We start from the raw sequence: 23724 nt of genomic DNA, 5'->3' as shown, positions 1-23724 counted from the left end.
TTCTGTGTGTGTGAACACTTACAACCACACTGGCTCACAAGAGGCTGAGATTCACAGGGGAAATTTGTACAGCAATAAAATGACCTTGGTCTATACAAGGCAGAAATATGAGCTCTGTGGGATCCCAAGGCTGTGTGTGCGACACTTGTCTTCAAAACGGACATAACTATCATAAAGTTCTTAAACTGGGTTATGTCTGGTCCTCGAATCCATCTCTATGTTAGAGCCTCTGTCCAAAAACCATCATGATGATGTGAGGACCACACCCTGTATAGTATATGTTTGTCCTATCCGTTGCATGCATACGTTCTCATCTCCCATCAATACCTCATGCGTGTCTTCCTGCAGTATTTAGGATTTCTGGGATTCCCATTGACATGAGTAGGCGTAAATGTGCGAGGGTCACACAGAGTGAATCACATCCCCCGTAACCATTAGGCATTATTTTGACAGGAAGTGTCTCTGTCTTTGAAAGGAAGACATACCCGCGCCAAAAAAATCAATAAATCAATCACGCTGTAATTAGTCCCTGTTGCTAGATGTGCGTTTTCATCTGAAGGTGAGTGTTGGAAGATGCACCTGCCCCCGCCCCCACTCCATCCCCTTACATCTATCCCACCCATACATCTATCCCCATTCGGCCCCCCGCATGCATACCCTCCCCCACTTACATGTTTTTTATGCAGGGCACAGTATTTCATGTTCAGAGTTCGAGCATGTTGATACAACTGTGAGGAAGGCCTTCCTCCATAATGCAAGTGACACATTCTCTGCTGGAAAGGTGAGCAGTTGACTATCTATAGAACTTCCAAGAAAAGGTATAAACTACTAAAACGTCATTAGGTTTATTACACAAAACCAGCACACGTCACTAGGAAGTCATGATCATCCCACTCTGAGCTAAGTACTTACTCCTCAAATAAAACGACTGCCTCGTGCTTCACCTTGTCCTAATTTTCTCAGAAGTTGATTTCCATCCCCCTCAAGACTTATTTCTGTGGCGTTGACGATGGCAGTTCCTAACGGCTGCTATGGTTACCTTCACACTACACAGGGTAGAAAGTTAAGGTGGTGTCGTCGCTAACAGTTTCACCACACCTCACTTCTGAAAAAACAGTTTATTTTTCCTAACAGATCGCTTTCTTCGCTGAAGGTGTCAAATGTCTCCAAGGAGAGCTGGAAATATGAAGAAGACTGCCTTGTCTAACTAATAAATATAATATATGTTTATAAAATATCTATCTGCTCCACCACATACAGTACATATTGTAAACTGTGGTCTCCATTGTTACATTTACATTGAGTCATTTAGCAGACACTCTTATCCAGAGCGACTTACAGTAAGTACAGGGACATTCCCCCGAGGAAAGTAGGGTGAAGTGCCTTGCCCAAGGACACAACGTCATTTGGCACAGCCGGGAATCGAACTGGCAACCTTCTGATTACTAGCCCGACTCCCTCACCGCTCAGCCACCTGACTCCCATTGTTGACTTGTCATGTGTGTATGTCTTTCACACCAGCATGCGTGTCACATTGTAAGACTAAAAAATGTTTCTTCTTCTACATTTATGCATTTAGCAGACGCTTTTATCCAAAGCGACTTCCAAGAGAGATCTTTACAAAAGAGCATAGGTCACTGATCATAACAACGAGCCCCAAACATTGCGAGCAGCCAAAACACAAAGCATACATTGTAGAAAACCAAATAAGTGCCAAAGGGAAGAACCATAAGAGCATGAAGTTAAACAAGTTACAATTGAACAACATGAAACTCCCCACAAGAGTGCAAGAGTGTACCTGAAGAAAAAACAATCAACAGTACTTCTACCAGTCCTTTCATGTCATAACAAAACCTCAAAATATCATTCCATATTATTTATAAAATGCGGCTATTAAATGTAATTAAACTGTAGATTGTGTTTATAATAACAGCAATTCTGTTTGGAAGTCATTTTCCACTCGATAACTATTGCGGACCAGATGTGTGTGTGAGAGGCAGAGAGAGAAAGAGAGAACAAGAGAGTGAGAGAAAGACAGAGAGCGAGAGAGAGCAAGAGAGAGAGAGAGAAAGATGGAGACAGAAAGGAGATAGGGATAGAGAAAAGAAGGGAGAGACAGAGAGAAAAAAATGAGGGGGGAGAGATAGAGAGAAAGTAAGAGAGAGAGAGAGAGAGAGAGAGAGAGAGAGAGAGACAGAGACAGAGAGAGACAGAGAAAGAAAAAAAGAGCCATGTCTCTCGTGTGGGAGGACCAGTGTAGTTCCATCTGATGCAGGTGTTTCCAAGTGACAAAGGAATGTAGACGTAAGCAGGGCCATTCAGACGAGCGAGGACGATGGTTTACGAGATGCTCTCAGCAGTGCTCTCTCTATCCAGGGCACCACAGATCACGGATGCCTGATGAGTGGATTAATCATTTATTTAAAAAGCAGCAGTGACAAACAAAGTCTTCTCTTCTGGAGGACATTATTTCAAATAAACAGGTTGTTTGGTCAGACAGGCTTCAGGCTACTGTTTCTAGCGGCATGTGCTGAAGAATGTTAGGATTTTCTATGTGGTCCCCAAAGGACCAGACGAGAGAAGGATATCTCGCCTTAAACAGATAGAACAAAAGCTGTTGTGCAAATGTTCTCATTGACGTATCTTTGTGTCAGCAGTTGTTGACTGTTCTTTAACTTCTTCATATTATTATTATTTTTACATGTGTCAGAGGCACCGTGTCAATAAGAGGCAAGTTGTGTTTACCTAGCCTCGCAGCATGGACGTTTTAGCCAAATGTGATATGCAGTTTTGATTCCCTCTCACAATTGTCTCTATTTAAACAGATGATGGATGAGAAAAGAGTCCCTATTCATTTGTCTTTTTGGCTCTCTCCTCCGTATATGCCAGATAGGTCAAGTGCACAAGTCTTTACAATGTTCCAATACAACCTTCTCATCGTTCCTCGATTGAGTTTTGAACAGCAGGCTCACACGGTGCCATCAGACAACAAAGTCAGTTCTTGCATCATCCTAATCACTCTTGAAAGCTCATTATGCAGCCTTTAATCACCTCATATCCAAACTGTGACACCTTGTTTGAAGAATATTTGCATCTGCTTAAGCACTGACCAGCCAGACGTTTAGGGTTTTGTGGTGAGGAAAATTCTACAGGTTTACCATGAAGCCACTGATAGGCCATAATCAAAACAATATGACGCATACATTAATCTCAAACAACAAAAACATCAACATATCAGTACCATCACAAAGTCTTTTAAAAATCCACCACACATTCAGTCACCTTCCACTCCAAGTCGGATTAAGATGCCAGGCTCAGAACTTGAAACTGCTCCTCGGTGCAGAGCTGTTTGAAAGAAAATGACATTCATTTAAGAGTCTGGAGTCTTAACCCAAAGGGAGACCAGACATGCACGTATATCAGTCGCCTTGTGAGCCAGTCTCCCCAGATAACGTCAGTTTGGGAAATGGAAACGCATCGAGGCTCTGAGAAGCCAACCGATTTAATCAAAGGACCGATCAAGACATCAAGAGAAACCCAACAATGCCCACTCGAGGTTGCCTAGGAACGCTTTGCCAATTTGATTGGAGCTCATTAAAAACAAGATCACATGATTTTCATCTGGGATTAAAAGAAGAAAACATCTATACCTACAGTAAGCATAACTGCTCCTGCTTAATGGTACAAGAATGAGAATACAAAACACACTGGGGATTTCTGTTGTAATGACAGAAGCTGTAGACCATGGAGAAGTTAACATTTAGTTAAAGAGTGCATTGATATACAGTATACACAACACCATGAAACATGCACTTGGGACAAAAGAAGGAAAAAATTATGACAAATGCACTTTGTAATAACTAATTTGTCCACTTACGTGTGAACTCTAAAACCCATTTCAGTACCGCATGCGTTTTAGAGTTCAAACACATTATTCTACAACTATTTTCATTCGTTTTCAAGTAGCTTTTTTTTGTCTTTTTTTTTTTTTTTACATTTGTGGTTAGGGTTAGTAATGTGATCAGTTCAGGGTGCTTTGTGAAATGGCAGTCTGTTCTTCTCACGGGATTAGATCCAGGGTCTAGACAGAAATACATCATTAAATAGACATTCTACAGATAGAACCATTTAAAAGTTTTACCGGGAAACTAGGCCTTAGGCCTTGGTGAACAGGTACTAGACAAGACAACTTGCCATATGGGTAACCCTTATAAACTATGATAAGCATTGAATAAAGGGGATGTCTTTATGAGGCCATTTATTAAAATATCCACTGGCTCATTGTGAGTGTGCATTGATCACATGTGCTGTTTGTGTGTGTTACCTTGGTTGCAACTTCAAGGTTTTCCCTTATTCATATAGAAGGAGCCAACCATAGGCTTTTCAACTGCCTTCACGTGCAGTTAGACTACTAAAGTAGTCCATTACTTTCAGAAGAACTCTTAGACTCTTCCCTACAAATTATCCACATGAACGCGTGTGTGTACATTTATGTTCAGTGAAATTGCCAGGTTTCTGATAAACGAATGTTGTGTGGGCGTGAAACAGATAGAGAGGGAGGAGGCGGTGACGGGTACGAGTGAGACTATTTGCGCAGTATTAGTCTCCCATTGGCCAGTTTATGGAAGCTACTCTGATGTGCCCCAGTGACACGACGAAGTCTCCGTCAATAAAAAGAAAGGCGAGGAGCCAGGCAAAAGAAACAAACTACAGTTGGAGGCCATTCAACATTCTGCGAATGATATCACGAGCCTTCTCACAGCTCCACATCTATGCGCCAGGGTTGAACTAATTCTTCATCAGTATTGAGGTAATTCTAAAAAATAAATATTCACATTTCGCATTTATTCCTTGGTATGTATAGGGACCGTTAACTGGTCGTTAGGATCTTCTATGCTATTGACCATTCAATTGTACATTAGGTATTTTCCCATTTATTTGGTAGGCTTTCAAACTTTAAAAACAAAACACTCAGAAGTTAATTATGGGGAATTTACTACTTTGTCTGACAAACCATTAGCGCAATTAGAAGAACAGGCAGGAAACAAAAAACAATTAATAATTAAGACTTAATGAATGGACAAACATATATTATCTGATTGAATTGGGACTGGAATATATATAAGTTTTAGTGTGTGTTGATATTGCGACCAGGGTACAGTAGGTTAGTTGTATATACAAGAAAAGTAAGCTAACGTCATTAATTTCTTTTCTTTTTTTGATTACTTTTCAGGGACTATCTTTGCCAAGAATGGAGTGGTATGCCCTGGTGCTGATACTCAGCTTGTCATCTTCCATCCAAGCAGATTGCACGTCCCAATGTCTGAAATGCGCACAAGAAATCTTCAACACAGACGAGCCTATCAGCAGTTTGGTAAGAATCACAATTTTAGACATTAAAGCTCGTTCATCTCCAATTCAAAGTAACAACAGAAAGCACTAAACACGACAATCCTTAGTTGTAGTTGTAGAATAGTTTAGTTAAATGGCAGTACATTTTAATTGAGCTAGCGGAGTTGCGGGTCATGTGGACGGACGGCTCAATATTCAGCACCACGGAAACCGCTCCCGGCGCTTGAAAGCGAGGGAGAGGCAAGGAGGTTCTAGGCTAGTCTCATATCAGATATGGTAATATTCGGATTTCGCTCGCGTCAGTACACATAGTGGGGAACAACGATTAAATGACACAGATTCAATATTTTTTTTGCTACTAAATGTGAGTTAAAACTGTGCGTAAACTGTGCGTAAAAATATATTTTTTATACCTACTCTAAAATGTGTTCGCATTCCAAACAAGCAGATGTCGCTTACATGTTCTATTATTCTTTTATAGACTTGTACCTTGGAGTGTGAGGCCACTCTACTGAATAGTGACGAATTAGAAAAGTGTGGGAAGATTCTACAGGCACGCGCTGTGGATTTGACGGAATTCAGCGAAGACAATACCGGTGCAAGGAGCGCACCAGAGGGAGAAGAGGAGGAAGTCGCAAATAAAGTCAAGCGGTATGGTGGATTCATTAAAAGAATCGATAAGAACAAAAACAAAATATTTACATCTCCTTGGCGTGAAAATGCCGTTTTTAAAGGAGCGTTCCCCAAGAAATACGAGGACTTGCTAGAGAAATTTGCTGAAAGAGACCTGTCGGAGTTTTCTGAGGACGACCAGGGCGGGAGTGTAGCATCTGAGAACGAAAAAGGGGTATACAATGATGACGCCGCAATTAATGAAGTTAAACGTTATGGTGGGTTTTTACGCAAATTTGGCCCAAAAAGGAGTAACTCAATGGAGGAAGGAAGACAAGGAGAGCTACAGAAGAGGTATGGTGGGTTCATGCGGAGAATTCGTCCAAAGTTGAACAACTTGAAATGGGACAACCAGAAGAGGTACGGCGGCTTTCTACGTCGCCATTTCAAAATATCCGTTCGTTCAGATGAGGAGCCTAGTTCCTATGACGATTTGGGGCTATAGATAAACGGTGAGGCCGTCATACAGCATGACGTAAAGAACTTATTCCGCAGATTCACTTGAATTCTCGCCATAATCCGATAGTATCAATGTGTGCTGCCAATTTCGCTTACCTGGTTGCACATCATTGCGGCAGATTCCATGTCTGTTAATCAAAGGCCCGTACCTGCTTGTGTCAGTCATGTTTTGAACGCCTACTGTGTGACGGACTTACCAGTGACTAAATGTTAAAAGTTGTATGTTATTAGCGAAATATTATTTATATAATATAATGCTTGTTTAATAAAATCATTAATAAAAGCAACTACTTTATTTGTCAGTGGCAAGAAAAATATGTTTGTGTCGCTGACTGAGAAAATTATATAGCCTATCTATGAGAGCTGCGACACACAACGAAAACCGAACGCACACAAACATACATTTTGCAAAAGACAAGCACACCTGAGTAATATATTTGCACCTTCAAATTAGTGTAGAATATTTTGTTTTTACAAAGTCACTTTTTCTTGACAATCAGAAAGCCTATCAGCACCATCTTGTGGAAAAGTGATTCAATTATTCTAAACCATGTTCTACTTTAAACCAATGAAAGCTATACAACATTATCAAATTAGAAACCTTACAAATGACAATTTATTAACAAAATGTACAAAATATTTGTCAATCTCCACATAAGACAAAAGACAATAGGTGAAATGTATTCAATATTGAACAAAAATCTACATTACACATTTAATTTATATGAATTCTTACATGTAATTTTAATGCAATATTAATCCTTAAAGCAGTATGGACACCTGAGAAAATCTCCATACATTTTCAACAGATCAAAATAATTAACTTTGAAAAAACCTCAAACTCACATTGCAATGAACACATTCTATCCTGCCATACAACTGCTAATACAAATGCTCAGTATATTTATATCTTCACACACACACACACACACACACACATTTTAGCTTTCAGTGGCAGGTCATGTCCACACAGTGGTACATATCTTGCGGTCATCTTCACTAAGTTGAATAGAAAATCACAACATGACAGTTCAAAGAACAAAGCTGCATAAGCACTTAACCAGTGCTAGAAGTGCACTTCTTTTTACCAAACATACTGTGGCACAGCAAGGCTCCTAACCTAATGAAGTCTTTATCCCTGTGGAAAGCAAGTGTGTGTGTGTGTGTGGGGGGGGGGTCGACGAGGTCCGGGGGCGGGGGGTCTGGGTTCTCCGTTTCTCCTCACTGCTCTTCCACCAGCGCCTCCTCCACCTCTCCCCCCGGCACCTCCTCCTCCGCCTGGTCCTCGATCTGGATGTCCACCTGCTGCCCCTCCAGCGCCGCGGTCGTCAAATTGTTGTTACCAACCGGCAGAGCCACCACCGTGCCCTGCGGAGTGCAGGTCAGCCCCTGCAGGGTGGCGCCCAGCGAGGCGGGCAGCGTGATGAGCTGGTACTGCGGGCCCAGCACCTTGACGAAGTTGGCGGTGCCATCCTGGACGGACGCCGCAGTGGACAGCACCGTCAGGTTCGAGGCGTCGGGCGCTAGTTCGGCCGTGCCCCCAGGAGACGTCAGCACCGTGTAGCTCCCCAGAGGGGTGGCGCCGCTCTGGGTGCCCGCCATGGTGAGCACCTTGCCCAGGGGTAGGCCCGCTAGCTGGGAGAGGGGCAGGGTGATCTGGGTGGGGGCTGGGGTGGCGTTGACGGCCGCGGGGCCCGATACGGCCCGGGTGAGGCGTGGGCGCTTGGGGGTGGGAGGGGCGGGCACAGGGGCGAGGGTCATCAGGACGTTGTTGAGGTGTTGAGATTTACTCTTCAGCTCTTTGGCGCGTTTCCTGTGTTCATCGCACTGCTGCTCCAAAGCTACGGAGAGGAGGGTCAGAACTCACGTCGAAAATACATTTTCAAAGTATTGCTCACAATGCTGTGCGGGTGTTCTCAGAATGTATACCGAATGACTTAACATCGGCAAATTAAGATAAGTCAAGCTTTAAGTCAGGTTTTGATGAACTGATCTTTACTCTCACTTCCTGTAAAGCATATGTTGACTTGTCTTACACACCAAGCAGAGGACAATGTTGTCTGTTGACGAATGTCTGACTCACCAGCGAGGCTGCGTGTGTACTGTTCTCTGTACCGATCCATCTGGCTTTTGTGACTCGCCAGAACCTTCTTAACGAGTTCCAGCATTCCAAAGTTCTGCACTATGTTGTTAAGCAGCACAGCATCTGGAGAAATACGTGATTCAACAATAAACAATCTGAAGTCAAATAGATTGACTGTTTTCACACACAGAAAAATGCATGGTCTCTCTAGCTAATGTGGATGAATAAAGGATTTCTTTTTTGGAACGTGCACTCACACACACGCACGCACGCACACAACTGACCTTTGACCTGCAGCGGCGGTTCAGCCACACGCTCCTGCATGCCTTTCAGTACCTCCTGGATCTCATTCTGGAAGTCCTCCACCACCTCTTCCAGAAGGCCGGCCTCCTTCAGCCCACGCCAGAAGGTGACAGAGTCCTCTGGTGGACACCAACATTTTTATTAGACAATCCTCAGATCAGCTCCCCCCCCCCCCCCCCGCATAAGTCTATCGCACAAACTAGCCACCCCCCCCCGGTCTGACGGCAAACCCCACACTACCACCTTAACTAACACAAAACCCTGTACAGTGCTTTGCTTTTTAATAACTGTGTTATGTCCACTGTACTGTCCTGTCTGTAGTGTTGAACGTATCTATGATTTTAAAGCTCTTTGTGAAGAACAAATTCCCCCTCGGGGAAATACAAGTTTTCATTCATTCAGTGTCCTAGTTAACAACCCAGAATATAGAGAGCTTTAAGCCCAATTTATACTTAGGTTGCAGACACTTTTGAAAAGGTCGCCGACAGAAATGACGTCTCGGTCGACACTTTTAACCGTCGCTTAGAAGTGTCGCCTACCAGGAGAAATTTCTACTGGGTAGAAAAATTTAAAAATGTCAGTTTCTCCGATTGATCACCTAGGCTACAAAGCGTTAACAATGTAACCATAGCTATGAATGTAACGGTAAAATGATTCTGTTTACGTTACGCTGTTTGCCGAAGTATAAATGCAGCAGCCTGAGCGACACTTTATTTTTTTCGTCGGCGACCATTTCAAAAGTGTCCGCGACCTAAGTATAAATTAAGCTTTAGTCTTATGGTTGAAGATCCAGCTCACCTCCTATAGCAGTTACCCACTCTGTGCTCTCCTCTACTGCTTCTGCTGGGAAGGCTGCAGGGGAGCCGTTCACTGAACAAATAGCAGAGCACAGGTTACTCATCTTTAATGAACTTACTTTACATTAACTTCATGGGGTCTGCAGAGATAAATGATGGGGAGAAATTGTGGAGCGAGTGAGGGACATTTTGTTCAATTAATGGATGAATTGAGCCAAACAAATTATTTAGCCTTCATTTGCCAATTAATATAATTCAGTGTTATAATCAAATAATGAGTTTACCATCTGTAGAGAAGGGAGTGACAGGGATGAATTCAGTGGACTGTTGGCTGCTGATGGACACTCGGGTCCCCACCAGGTCGATCTTGGTACTGCGGCAAGTGTTGGAGCACACCTTAGAATGCTGGTAGAAGTCCAGCTCACCTGAGTCCATGATTTTCCTGAGGAGGACACAGGACACAGGTCATGACCCTGACAGACAGCAACAGTCTTACTGCAGGCCTTCCTACAATCCTCGAAATCGGGCTCAAGGTCCATCTTTTTCATGTGTTGTGTTACAGTGCCACCTTGTGAAGCATTTGTGAACTGCCGTTTGAAAATGTTAAACAACACCTGTTAAAATGTACAGGTACGCCACTTAGCATAATGTACATAATATACACTTTTCATTCAATGCACCGCTTTCAGTACACATACACACACGTAAAATGCTTCAAAGCTCCACACCTGAGCATAGTCCCATTTAAGCGGATGGCTCTTTTCCAGTCCTTGAGCGTGGATTTCCCGGCCAGAGAGACAAACTCCTTGGGGCTGATTAGGTGCTCATTGAACTGGAAAACAGATCAATAAAAACATCAAACAAACAAAGACCTCTGAGAGGTCAGACAGACCTCCGTGGCTTGATAATGAGAATATTTCCTGCTTCGTGACGTCCAAATCATTCAGATCGGTATGCGAGCGTACGTACTTGAACGCATTTGATGTTGATGCCAGGACAAACAAACTTCTTCCAGACCAGGGTGGCCTTCACATCGCCACAGGTGACGGGGTAGATGATGTCAGCCTCCACATCCACCTCCTCTGACATTTTTACTGTTCAAACAGACATCCGGTGAATGATACACACACTCATAATGACCTGTCTATTTAACTTCCACCATGAGTGGCAGGGGTGAAGGTTTCATTATACATGGGTGGAACATATCCTACTCACTAAAAACAGCTAAACTGCCCCCCCCCCCCCCCCCCAAAAAAAAAAATCAGTCCCACCCACATTTGACAACAAACATATGCCCCTGTTGAGTAATGTTATGAGAGAAGTGTCCATCTACAGAATGTGTCACACATTACCTATGACTGCCTCCTTTGACAGTGCATCTGTACTGGCTTCCGTTTCTGATTCCATGCTCCCATCTGCAAGGACTTCTCCTTCCCTGTATGACACAAGATTACAACACAAAACTTGGCTTATTACAGCCCATTACTAGACTGACTATGGCGTATACGTGCGTGTTCCCACCTCAAAATCAATCACAGGTTTTGGTTTACTAGGATCTTCTGTAGGCGTGCATGTACTGTATGTGAGAAAGGGAGCAAAGCTGAGTCTAGAAGCAGGCTTGCATCTGACCAAGCAAAACCTTAACAGACTGAGATTGCCCCAGTATTCTAGCCAGGTAACAGCCTTGTGGTAGCAAATGTGTGTGTGTGTGACAAGCTCACCCTGCATGGGTCAGATCTACATCCACCAGCACGGTTTTCAGATCATCCACTGAGGTGGCCGCCTCTCCTACCCCATCAGGGGTTGTCACGACTACCACCTCCTCCACATGCATCTCTGACGTTGCCATGGGCAGGATCTGACCTACAGGCCCTGGAACACTAATAAGCAAATTCATAGTCAGAACAGAAGAATGGAGAGATGGAAATGTTCCATCACACTCGGTGGCTGTACTACTATATATATATATATATATGTTCTGCTGACATATCTTGTGAACACTGGAAAAGGGGTCATTAGACTTCATTGGTTGAAGTTTACGGTGACATAGGTTACCAGGTCAAAAGTGTGGCCTTTTGTAGCCAGGTGGGTGCCTTTTAAAATAATTTGTATTTGCTTTATTTTGCCACATGTCAAATCAAGTTCTCAAGGGTGGTACGAGACAGGATGTTGTTAAATATTGAGTGTTATAGCAAAGAGTCCGTCCATTTAAGTAATCTGGATAATCCACAATTTTGTTTCAAATTAAACTCAATAACCACGTCAAAGAATGTGTTTTCATTGGCATTATGAGGTGTTGAGCGTGAGTTTTTTGTGTGTCTACAACATAGCAAAAAGAGATGTTCTGCCGACGCGAAGCGAAGCCACTAGCTTGCTATTAAGCTACCGGGATATGATAAATCAATGGACAATATGCGGCAAAAAGCTTGGCTGTGTGAGCTTGATGCTGGCGAACCATGCCAACAACTTCAAGCTGCCTAGCAATATATCCCAGACATTGACTCATTCGTGTCCCCGGGCCCCAATATAAACCTCGATGGTCATGTTAGAACGGGGCTAGTACTACAGAGTAGCTAACGTAAGCGAGCTAGAGCTATGTGAGTTATGCTACACAACCATAAAGTAACGGTGTCAGAAAAATAAGGCTAACGGCGTTTAGCTTTGCTAGCTGGCTACGTAACGTTAAGTCGTTTGGTATAAAATAGCGTAATCTTTAACGAGCACGCACGTCGTTACGACGACGGGGGCGATCGTGGCGTGCGTGCACTGTTTATCTGTAGCTACCTACTGGCTAGCTAACCTGCTGCAGACCCTCTCAAACTATAATGTTAATTAGACTATGAAGTACTGTAGCTAACTTACAACTTACTTAAAGTTAGTTACGTATACACTCTATTTTTCATCTTACCTTTCGGTTTTTGATCTCAAAAGTAACTCGTTGGTGCAATGGTTGCTGTCAATGTTCTCCTGCGCAGTTGGGGCTATGGTATGGCTAGCTAGTTATAGCTATTCGCATTACAGCAAAGGCTAATGGGGTTTGTTCACGAGCGTCGAGGGTTGCTCTGGCGCAGTCGCATGATGCTTATCTGTGATGAATTCTTCAGCCACCCAAACCCTTCGAGTGTTAAGATAATTATGAACAATACAAATAATAATAATAACAAACAAGTTGGAGGTTGTAGCGCTGTAATTATTTTTCAGTATCACTTTGGCAAAAGAAGGACAATTTGACATTTAGGGATTATAGAGACCCTATAGGCGACGTTAGTCCTATGGTAGTCTTCAACCACCTTAAAACTATTGAGCGTGTGTGTGGGTTCGGCAATTCAAAACTAGTGACTTGTTTGACACTGGAAATATTGTATTCTTGTGAGTTGCATACTGTCCATAGTCAGCAGAAGCTACAGCATAATGCAGTGCAGGCGCACTTTTAATGTACAGCTTACCCTTGTGACATGCATGGCTATGTTCTCTGAAAGCACCAGATGTGATCAACAGTTATACATGATAACCATGCCTGCAATACAGCAGACTAAATAACTATTGAATAACTTCCCAAATGGAAGGAATAGACTACACTTAAATCTAATAGAATGGTTTTAAGTTAGATTTTAAACATTTTCAGTATCTTTTTGCACACAATTGGAAGCATAGCCTACTTAAAATGTACACATTTTGTACTTTCATACTTATTGGCAATTTTAATATGTGTAAGTATGTACTTTGTACTTATACTTTGTAAGTATACTTTATATTTATGTATTCTTGGGTTCTAAAGGGATCATGTTGATTGAAGGAATTTGTGATACACCCCCATAAGAATAATGACAACATTCATTACACTTGAATTTTATTAGTCTGTTACACAGTTAGATCAACACAGAGAATCCCTATCAACAATCCATGCCGTATGTATGTAGAAGCGATGCAGGTCAGTATAGTATGTGTGTGTGCAATTCTCACATTGTTGGGTTTGTGTGAATGATGTGTGTTTGCATATGTGTGTGTGTGCATGCGTGCACAAGCAGATTTCAGATTCCAACCACTTAACTTCGTTCTGACCATAATAAACCGTGAAAATCTAATGGTTGAAAAGCCTGTGGCATGTTTTGTGAAGAAACATTAACAGTAGACTGAAGGGTTGAAAAATGCACTATGACAGTTATGTAATATCTTGTGAGTAAACTTGTTCCTCTATTAAATGACAGATGAGTTTGCAGGATGCAGAGCTAAATCATGGCATTTGACACACAGGTGTTAAAAAAAGTTATTCCTCGCTAAAAACACACTTCACACAAGGGATTCCTGCAGGAAAGCCTTTTTATCCGGAGAGATCGGCTTGAAGCTCCTTGTTCCGGCGAACTTCTTCAGCATGCCTCTCCTGAAGAAAACAATCAAAAAACATGTCACAGAAGAAAACACGTTCTCATTTCAAAGAGACAGACTTTAATGTTCACAGCCTTGCATTCATCGGGAGGGAAAATTGACGAAGCACAATTGAGATAAACCAGAGATGGAAAAAAAAGGAGAGACGAGAGTGAACACTCATATCAAATGTTATTTGTATAACCCATTTTACACACAATGTCAAAGAGGTCTTCACACATGCCCATAGACCTGCACCTAAATCAACCTAAACCCTCAAGGAAGACAAGGAAAAACTCCCAGGAAAACTCATTATTCTTAAGAAGGACAGTAACACATTTTGGCACAGCCGGGAATCGAACTGGCAACCTTATGATTACTGGCCCAATTCCCTCACCGCTCAGCCACCTGACTCCCCAGTAATACGCACTGACAACGCTTCCCCTTACCTTTTCACGAAGCCTCTGCTTCATGGAGTTCAGGTATGCCTCACGGTTCTGGGTGATCACCTCCATTTTGTGGTTGAGCTTCTCTTCGGCCATCTTGCTAAAGTTATTGTTCTCCTCCAGGGCCTTGTGCAGAACCTCTCGCTCGTGTTCCCTCCGCTCAGCCAGCTGTCTCAGAACCTGGGCCTCCTGAGACTGGAGAACACACAAACACACACAAACACAGGGGGATGCTTAAAATGCAGATTAGGCTACATCATTAGAGGACTTGCGTAGGAATCTGGGTCACATCGAGGATTGACTATTGCAGAAAGATAATATAAATAAATCTGGAATTATATCTAACTCAGAAGAAACAAAAGAGACAATTTAGGAGCACACTGTTTATCTGTATAGTGTACATTCCTACATCATACAGTTAATATCCCATACTTAAATATACGGAATTATAATTCACATTTTGCATGTACTTATTATTTTAATGAAACAAATTCTGATTGGTCTGCCCCTTGTGTTGTCCCTAGACTTCCACTCACACAGTCTTTCCTCTCCACGGTACGACAGTAATGACAAGCCTTCCTTATTCATGACAGCCTTTTCCCCCTGAGCACCCAATGACATGCAGCCCAGGCTGTTTGAAAACCAGCCAGCCAGTCAAGCACTTGTCACCCAGTGATGGTAATTGGTGTTCAGTGGTTCTGGTGAGGTGGAAATACTGGTATACCACAGAGGAAGGCAAAGAAATGAAACATGTTCGGAAAATCCTCAGAATTTAATATTGTGGGGGTTGTGAAGGCAGTTATTAGTAATTGCCATGGTGAGCGATGTAAGGGATTTCATTTTGACTGAAAGGTGTCTCGCGCTCTCGTTTTTCTGGCCATTCATGTGTGACAGCTGTGGTTTTACAATAGAATAGATATTTCAATACCTACACGAGAGGGGATGTGGGTGGAATTTGTTTTTTAATTATCCATAATTTTCTTCTTTTTTCCCCCAGCCAACCCTATTTCTATGCTTCACGTACGCTCCACTTTAATGATTCATCCATCCCTTCCCATCCTTTTCATTCTCTCCTCTTCCATCTATCCGAAAGGTTGTTAGTACTTGTTACCTTCCTTCTCTCTTCAGCAGCTTCCAGCCTCCTCTGCAGCTCATCCAGGGAGATGTCCTTCTTCCTGGGGGGAGAGGCCAGGGGACTGGGCTTGTCTGGAGACAGGTCGGTGGGCGACTTCAGGATCACCTCAAAGGACTGTCCAGACAGTCGCTTGTTGATGGGCTTAACCTCCATATCTGTAAGTATGCATACATAACTCGTCTTCATACAGCAAGACCCACACAGCGCAATGACTGCAGGTCTGTGAGACTTGACTGTGATGACCTGCAGTTATGCTAGTGATGTCTGTGATTGCCAAAGGATCACTCACCTCCAAACTGGTACTTGGCGGTGGGGATGGGCTGGGGGTATAGACAGGAACAGATGAGGGACATCATAGACATCTCCTTGATCTTCTCTGTGTAGGCTGGCAGGGCAAATTACAGGAGAGAAAGGGAAAGAGAGAGAAAGTAATGATACTACAGGCTACAGCAATAATAGCGTTTCTACATTTTCCTCTGACTATTCTTTTGTGGCCATGGCAACTCCCCGGAATAATATATATTTTTGGAACGTATACAATAAAAGATCAGTTTAGAAGCAAGGCCCTGAACTACATCCGGCTAGCGCGTTCCCTACATTAGTCGCTAGCTACTCTACCGGCATCTCCATCGATTAATTGACTAGCGCATATTACAATAAATTAAATGGCTGTGAAAAGCAAAGATACATAGAGAAATTAAATTTAAAATCGTGTTCCCTGCCCGACCCACTGGATCAAATTGTTCGGTAGATTTTCTCTCGATAGATCTTAAATTGATACCTGGGGTAACCTACCCCGATGTCTACCACTATTTGGTAGAGGGTACAAAAGCCTAGAACGTTCATCAAAAAAGGTCTTTATACGGTTATGGAAATATAGTAAACAACAGTATGTGATATGCAGTGGCCCACCATATGTTGTGTAGCTTGTTGAGTTGTAAGGTGCTTCTGAGAAAAATGTGATAGTGCAGCAATGGCAGTTTCACTATAAATGGAGTTACCGGCTCAATTGCATTACTGTACCTGCCAACACACTAGTTTTATCATCCTCAGCACTTACGTTTTTTTTTTTTTACTGCACAAGAGCAGAGTGGTGCAATGCACGAGGCAGATGATTTATGGTCTACACTCCAAAGAGACATATAAACTCTGTGAGGAAAAACATTCAGTGTCAATAAAGGTGTGTGTGTGTGTGTGTATGAAATTGAGAAAATGTTCAACACTTTTTCCCCTTCAAAACAATCTACACAAAGGACTCTTTGACATTCTGTCTCACAGTCTAATATGTGTCCTATCTCTCGTTTGCACCCCAAATCCTTCAACAGCCACAAGAGGAAAGACCATGCCTGAAGATCAGAGTCAATCAATACAGCTCTAATTAGTATTGTGTTGGTAAAAGGTCAGGCTTCACGCTATCTAAGAGACAATCAGCAAAGCAGGCTATCAGCAAAGTAGGGCTGTGTGGATTTGCTAGTCAAGAGGCTTTTATTGAGGATTTGGGGGAGGAAAAACAGGAGGTCACTGATTAGTCACACACACATGAACCCAGTGCCACAGTGAATTCAAATGGTTAGGGTTTTCCGGTATTATTCCAATTTGGCTGTGGAAAATGTCCACTTAACACCAACAAAAGCCATGTTCTTATGCCTCAGAGGACAAAGGAATGAAACAAAATGGGTGTCAACCATATCTAGACTGCTGAGCTGTTTAATATCCTCAACAGCAACCAAAAAAATTATAACGTAGGGAAAAACTCCACTAAACCCAATATGAGCAACATAGCAGCTCACAATATCCACAATTACATAAAGAACGTAATTGAGTAACTTCTGCAAGTTCCGCACAGACAAAGGGGATATTTTTCAAATGAACATGTCGATCTTTGCCTTAAAACCCTGCAGATGCATATCATGCAGTATTTATCTGCGTGGTTTCATTCTCCCCCCTCCACTCCTTGTCCTCACACGGGTGCCTGCCGTGGTTCAGCCGGGTGCCGTGCCAAGCAGTGCAACAACCCTCGAACCGAAGTTTCAGTTATGTAAGTGTCATGTTCTCAGCTACCTCTGTTAAGGGTTTTCCTCAGTTTGAGAGGAAATGCATACCGTACATGTCTTAGGTTTCATCCAAATACCTAATCTGAAAAGTTTCACACAAACATGACATTTACATTTACATTTACATTTAGTCATTTAGCAGACGCTCTTATCCAGAGCGACTTACAGTAAGTACAGGGACATTCCCCCGAGGCAAGTAGGGTGAAGTGCCTTGCCCAAGGACACAACGTCAGTTTGCATGACCGGGAATCGAACTGGCAACCTTCGGATTACTAACCCGACTCCCTCACCGCTCAGCCAACTGACTCTTTAATTTTAAATGTAGTTCGCCCCCTTCTGCATTTGACATATTACAGTGTTAAGGGATTTTACTGAAGTATCTATTATGGTAATGAAGATAGGGACTGTGCCAGACTGGGACTACTGTCCCACAGAAGTACTACTTCCTCTTGAAGATCAATGTTCACCTAAAGATGTCCTTCCTTCTACAGAGATAAACAGTTTATCACCCTCAAGCACCTGTGGTACTTCTGATGAATGAATATGGAAGCCTGCTCTATTTGTGAAAGACTCAATATTTTTCATTACTTGTTTTTCATTGCTTGTTACATTTCTTATTTGATATTCGATTTCCTGATAATTTGGGGTGCGGTGTAAGTGGCAGACATGAAAGTTGAGTTTTATTATTATGACAAGCTACGGTTAGCATATACCCTCCACCTTTACACTACATCTTCCTGTTTTATTCTGTTTGATATCTGGACAAAGTATAGATGTAGTGGTGGTGGTTGGGGGGGGGGGGGGGGGGTGAGAGAGAGAAAGAATAGGAGGGAGGGAGAGAACAGCAGAGATAGAAAAAAAATCTGACAAAGAGAGAATGCAGTAAGAAGATAGGGAGAGTAGAACGAGGGAGTGAGAAAGAGGGGAGCGATGTGTCTGGAAATGCTCTGGCCCCCAGACATATTCTACATGACAGTTCTATATTCAGGAGACGGTCTGTGGCCTCCTGCGGTGTGGAGACATCTTTGCCACAGCAGGGGGCCCTCCTCCCACTATCCCTCTCTCTCCATCCCTCTCTCTCTCCATCCCTCTCTCTCCACCCCTCTCTCTCCACCCCTCTCTCTCTCCATCCCTCTCTCTCTCCACCCCTCTCTCTCTCCATCCCTCTCTCTCCACCCCTCTCTCTCTCCATCCCTCTCTCTCCACCCCTCTCTCTCCATCCCTCTCTCTCTCCATCCCTCTCTCTCCATCCCTCTCTCTCCACCCCTCTCTCTCTCCATCCCTCTCTCTCCATCCCTCTCTCTCTCCATTCCTTTCTATCACCGTCTCTCTCCATCCCCCTCTCTCTCCATCCCTCTCTCTCCATCCCTCTCTCTCCATCCCTCTCTCTCTCCATCCCTCTCTCTCCATCCCTCTCTCTCCACCCCTCTCTCTCTCCATTCCTTTCTATCACCGTCTCTCTCCATCCCTCTCTCTCTCCATTCCTCTCTATCACCATCTCTGCATCCGTCTCTCTCTCTCCATCCTCTCTCTCCATCCTCTCTTTACATTCATCTCTCTCTCCATCCCTCTCTCGTAATCCCTCTCTTTCTCCATCCCCATCTCCATCCTTCTCCAGTCCTCTCTCTCGAAACCACATTTCCTCCCATTCACATCTCTTTGGTAGGGACACTCAGAATTTTACTTCCTGTCTGTAAGGAGGATAGGACTCACACACACACACGTGCTCTACCACGAGGCTGCTGGCTAGTGTATGGGCCACTGGGGTAATCTCAGTCTTAAGGTTTTGCTCGGTCATGTACTAAATAATTGAGAAGCACACTGTCAACTCCAGCCCCCATCCTCTACAGCAATCCATTTGGGTGCAAGCACACAGACACACAAAGGCTTTCACATAAAAACATTGTATAGCTACCGCACAAAAAAGGACAATATTACCATATTTCTGCATACTATTTGAGTCCCTTCACCCCTGAACACACACACATACAAGCACACACATTACACACATATACACACATATATAAACACACAGACACACAACAAACACAGCACACACACACAAACAATCTCCTGCTGTGCGCACACACATGCTCTTCCACTGCTGGGTTCGCATTCTAAATTATTAAAACGTTCTTTTTTAGAAAACCTCCATTCGTGACTCAGGCTGCAGCCCATCTTTGCTCAGACTCTCTTTGGGCTAATGGCCACCTTTTGCATCGCTTAGGCAAGCTGCACTGCAATGCAGCTGTGTGTGTCCGTGTGGGGACAATTCAGGGAGACTCACCACTGGGGAGAAAGAGCTGCTGTACTCGTATTATGCTACAGTAGGTTCAGGTGCTGTCCGTGGTGCTGAAACTGTGAATAAATCCCATTGATTCTAAAGAGTGTGTTTGTATATTTCTCTGTAGCATCTAACCCATCCTTCCGATTTCCACAGAAAGCTGAAAACAGCACACTTGGACTTCTGCCAAGAAATCAGAACACAGTTATTCTTTGTTTGTACCGATTTTGATCTGCCTCGGGCTGATAGGATTTGACTGTTTCCACGTACCTGATTCAGGCTGAAGTAGTTCCTGTCCAACTGTCACATTAGTTTTCTCATACACAACACTCATAACACGGCCCAACTTTATAACACTAATAAAAAATCAATTGAATCATATTGGATAACACTGGATTGTCTAAGTTTCTGATGAACACTCACAAAAGACAGGAAGAAAATCGAACTTCCCATAAAAAAGTCACCGTTTAGAATGCAGGAAAAACATAATGGCTGTGTGTTTCTTCTGTGCTTGCGTCCTACTTTACCCATAACACCGCACCTACGGTTACCCTAATATTTCTTCTCAATTGCACTGTCTGGCTAACTGGGTGTCACTAGGGAAATTAGGTTGAGGCCCCCGCTTGAAATCATGCTCGGATATGAAATCTTAATATAATTTCTCATTTGGCTCCCCCACCACCCCCAAACCCCACTTCTTATCATTTCTTTATCGCCCTCTTTCGCTCTCAGCTCTCACCCCCCCCCCAGGCCGTTATTCCTTTAGTTTCTGCTCCATTGTTTATCTCTATTTCTACATCTCTCCACCTTAAACTCTCAGTCCTTTCACCGCTCCCACTTTTATCTTCTTTACAGGACTTCTAGGAGTCTCTCCAGTCTACAGGCACTATTCCCCATTCACAAGGGAACACAACAAACTTTTAAAAGCAGGCTTTGATAAGACTGAGAGACCATGCACGCACATATTGCACACTAGTACAAACCCACTGGGAATCTAGGAGGAAAATCACCAACCAAGATTACAACAAAAAAACTATGTTCAAGGGCACAAAAAAGAAAATTGTTTCCCGTTGTATTACTTGTTCCTTTGTTCTTTTCATGGCGATAAGAAATGAAACTTGATCTGAAAGATTTGTAACTGCTACATTTAAATCTCTAGCCTTGTTGTGGGTCTTGCAATGTGTGTCACACTGGTGGACCACCCAGTCCTTGTCCCAGTCCAGATCTGACCTACGAGAGAAAGCTATCCAAATGGAACCAGGTAATTGATTGGAGCAGAATGGGGGTGAAGGTCGGGTCATCTCTGCTCTGAAAGAACGTGTGACCTTTTCTTCTCCTTTTACCCAACCCCATCCATCTTGATTAAGACAATACTCGATAAGAAAACTAAGAATAATTTGATCAGCTACAGGCTTTGCTGAGACCTCCACGTTCAGCTCAGCTATTTGTCTTCCACATGTGAACTACAGTGACACCTCACTAAAAGGAAACGATTTGCACCCGATGCAAAAACTGATTCCAAAACGAACACAGAGAAAATTTCAGTTTTTATCTCTCTGCCTCTCGTGTTCAACGGTCCATTTATTGTAATAGTCTTCCCACAGAGAGCAGCTGACCTCCGTAAATGCCTACTGTGCTGGCACATGCCGAACACATGGACTGCTGTTGTGTCCCCTTGTTCTATCTGTTGCTTAGGGTGTGGCTTTTCCTTCCACAGCATTATTGATCCACAGCACCACACACACACAGACTCACCTAAAAAAAAACACACAACCACACCAGATCATTAAGATAAAGGCCCCCTTTGCCAGTAAAGTAATGACACAGCATGGGGTTGTGTCACCATTTGAACATTGCTGGTATATCTGCATCCTCTTCCTTTGTGTTGTCTAATCTCTTGCTTCCAAATCTTTCCTTCTTTCTTTCTTTCTTTCTTTTCTTTCTTTCATTCATTCTTTCTCTCACTTTATCTCTCTCTCTCCCCCTGCCCCCCCCCTCCTCCAGCTGAGCTCTGCTGGGAACAGGGTGGTGGCCCTGGAGGTTTTATGTGTCTGATGTCTGGGTGTCTGCAGCCAGGACGCATGTGGCTTGGGCTAATAGGACCAGACTAGCCCACAGCCCAGAGCACACATCACAGAAGAAACATCTAAATGTGTCCGGCCTGAGCTGGTCTTTGTGTGCCCTGTGTGTCTATCTTTCAAGACACCTTGTGGTGGGCATCATTCCCAATGTATTATCAATCAAGCAAAAGTAAATAGTTGGTGGCTGAATGGAGTCTGGATAGGATGGTTAAGGTTGCTGCATGAAAAATGAATTGAATATGGGCCATTTCAGAGCTCAATTCCATGTTTACACAAACTGTATTATGGTATTACACTGTAACAAAATGAAAAGTCCATTACAATCAATTTCTACAGCTTTAGCAGGCTCAGTGTGACTTCAGTAGGGAGGAAGAAGTGTGTCAGTTGGTGGAGGATTACTGTAATATGCTTTTCAGTTGTTGATGTGTTTATAATTGCATTACAGTACAAGGGGCAGAGGCCTAATAGCATTAGCCATAAATGAAATTACAAGGATCCTGACATGAAGAGATGCCAAAGGTTGCTGTATGTCTTGGTGACTTCATCATATGTAAATTAAATCATTTAATTAATTAAGACAAAGGCCCTCTTATGAAAAAAACGCACACACATACACCCATAATGACCTTAGATGCTTTTATCAGTCATTATTATTAGCAAAGTTTGTTGTCACTGAAATAATCATCCGAATATTTCTGTCCATTCTATATAATTAAGTGCATCGATGGGCTATAATGTAAAACTCAAATAAAATGTCCGACTTGGTCTTACCGTTGTTTTAGCGTTTTGTTGTCACACTTTCTAACAATGAATTGGCATAATATGGAGCTTAAGCGTTTTGACTTAAGGAGTGGCCCTCTCATCTTCACCAAAGCTCTTTAACAGCCCACATACAGCAAAATATTTTAGGCCTAAACAATTAATTCGGCAGATTATCTCTTATTCAGCAACAACAATACTTCGTAAGGATTTATAATCCTAAAACATGTAACGGCGAAAGGGGTAAATACTGTACATTTAGGACAGGTACAGTAATGGTGCACCGACACAGGCTACACCCAAATAGTCCTCAATATCAGCAAGAACACGCGCACTTATCACACCCCTTGTAAGAGTCGTACCTGATATAGTGCTCGTCATGATGGTGGTCTCCGATATCTGGCGAATGCAGAAAGAAGGTCAACCGTATTCAAGGGAATTGAGGGTGATATGGATCCGCGTCTGTGTAAAGGCTGTCCGGTGCTGCGTTAACGAACAATGAACGACGCACTCTCAGTCACATCTAACGGGCTGTGGTTTGACAAGAGGAGGGGTGATGGCAGGGGGCGCAGGCGTGATACGCGCACGCACTATTTCTCCCCTTGCGCACGTTTCTTTTTAATTAATAGGTGTGCATTGCATCAAAAACAATTTCTGTTTTTTAAGGTGCAACTTGTAAAAGCGCATTTTAGCCTTGCGCACTATAGTCTGGTACATTTGAATTATCCTATTTTCAAATTGCATTTCACAAATAATCCATGAAATTACTTATTAATGCACCCATGCTTAATATTAGTTTTGTTGTTCCATTTTCAGTATAATATGCGGTCATTGGCATTTGATGAAAGAGCCCTAAAGTAAAACTATATGTTTAGATTTACAACGATTGTAACACTTTGAACACAGCAATACATTGTGTAAAAGGGAAATATAA

At 42.9% G+C, this 23724-nt stretch overlaps 3 protein-coding genes across 3 annotated transcripts; 1 reads left to right on the top strand and 2 right to left on the bottom strand.

Annotated features, from left to right (window-relative positions):
- Positions 1-4668: 4668 nt before the first annotated feature.
- Positions 4669-6759, top strand: pdyn (prodynorphin). Its single transcript, XM_067240392.1, has 3 exons — positions 4669-4810; positions 5234-5374; positions 5834-6759. The coding sequence occupies exons 2-3, from the start codon at positions 5252-5254 to the stop codon at positions 6467-6469; spliced, it is 759 nt and encodes a 252-aa protein (XP_067096493.1). The 5' UTR covers positions 4669-4810; positions 5234-5251; the 3' UTR covers positions 6470-6759.
- Positions 6760-7074: 315 nt separating this feature from the next.
- gmeb2 (glucocorticoid modulatory element binding protein 2) lies at positions 7075-12907 on the bottom strand. The gene is made up of 10 exons (XM_067240295.1): positions 12575-12907; positions 11388-11546; positions 11019-11101; positions 10636-10760; positions 10395-10498; positions 9951-10108; positions 9668-9739; positions 8851-8988; positions 8567-8689; positions 7075-8324 (listed from the first exon to the last, which is right to left on the bottom strand). Exons 2-10 carry the CDS (start codon positions 11513-11515, stop codon positions 7705-7707), a joined length of 1551 nt encoding a protein of 516 aa, XP_067096396.1. The 5' UTR covers positions 11516-11546; positions 12575-12907; the 3' UTR covers positions 7075-7704.
- Positions 12908-13499: 592 nt separating this feature from the next.
- stmn3 (stathmin-like 3) lies at positions 13500-23306 on the bottom strand. The gene is made up of 5 exons (XM_067239619.1): positions 23153-23306; positions 15902-15997; positions 15589-15767; positions 14481-14672; positions 13500-14047 (listed from the first exon to the last, which is right to left on the bottom strand). Exons 1-5 carry the CDS (start codon positions 23169-23171, stop codon positions 13988-13990), a joined length of 546 nt encoding a protein of 181 aa, XP_067095720.1. The 5' UTR covers positions 23172-23306; the 3' UTR covers positions 13500-13987.
- Positions 23307-23724: the final 418 nt, after the last annotated feature.

The sequence above is a fragment of the Osmerus mordax genome, chromosome 7 (assembly GCF_038355195.1).
Source record: "Osmerus mordax isolate fOsmMor3 chromosome 7, fOsmMor3.pri, whole genome shotgun sequence".
NCBI classification, from domain to species: domain Eukaryota; kingdom Metazoa; phylum Chordata; class Actinopteri; order Osmeriformes; family Osmeridae; genus Osmerus; species Osmerus mordax.
This window is presented reverse-complemented; position numbering and strand designations above follow the sequence as displayed.

Excerpts from the sequence above, each read along its gene's own strand:
- pdyn (XM_067240392.1), top strand. The coding sequence starts at position 5,252 with ATGGAGTGGTATGCCCTGGTGCTGATACTCAGCTTGTCATCTTCCATC. Across the intron at positions 5,375-5,833 it reads ACGAGCCTATCAGCAGTTTG|ACTTGTACCTTGGAGTGTGA; the intron begins GTAAGAATCACA and ends ATTCTTTTATAG.
- stmn3 (XM_067239619.1), bottom strand. Across the intron at positions 14,673-15,588 it reads CTGCTGAAGAGAGAAGGAAG|TCTCAGGAGGCCCAGGTTCT; the intron begins GTAACAAGTACT and ends TGTGTTCTCCAG. Across the intron at positions 14,048-14,480 it reads AGCAGAGGCTTCGTGAAAAG|GAGAGGCATGCTGAAGAAGT; the intron begins GTAAGGGGAAGC and ends TGTTTTCTTCAG.
- gmeb2 (XM_067240295.1), bottom strand. The coding sequence starts at position 11,515 with ATGGCAACGTCAGAGATGCATGTGGAGGAGGTGGTAGTCGTGACAACC. Across the intron at positions 10,761-11,018 it reads GTCAAAGGAGGCAGTCATAG|TAAAAATGTCAGAGGAGGTG; the intron begins GTAATGTGTGAC and ends CTGTTTGAACAG. Across the intron at positions 8,989-9,667 it reads GTGGGTAACTGCTATAGGAG|AGGACTCTGTCACCTTCTGG; the intron begins GTGAGCTGGATC and ends GGTGTCCACCAG.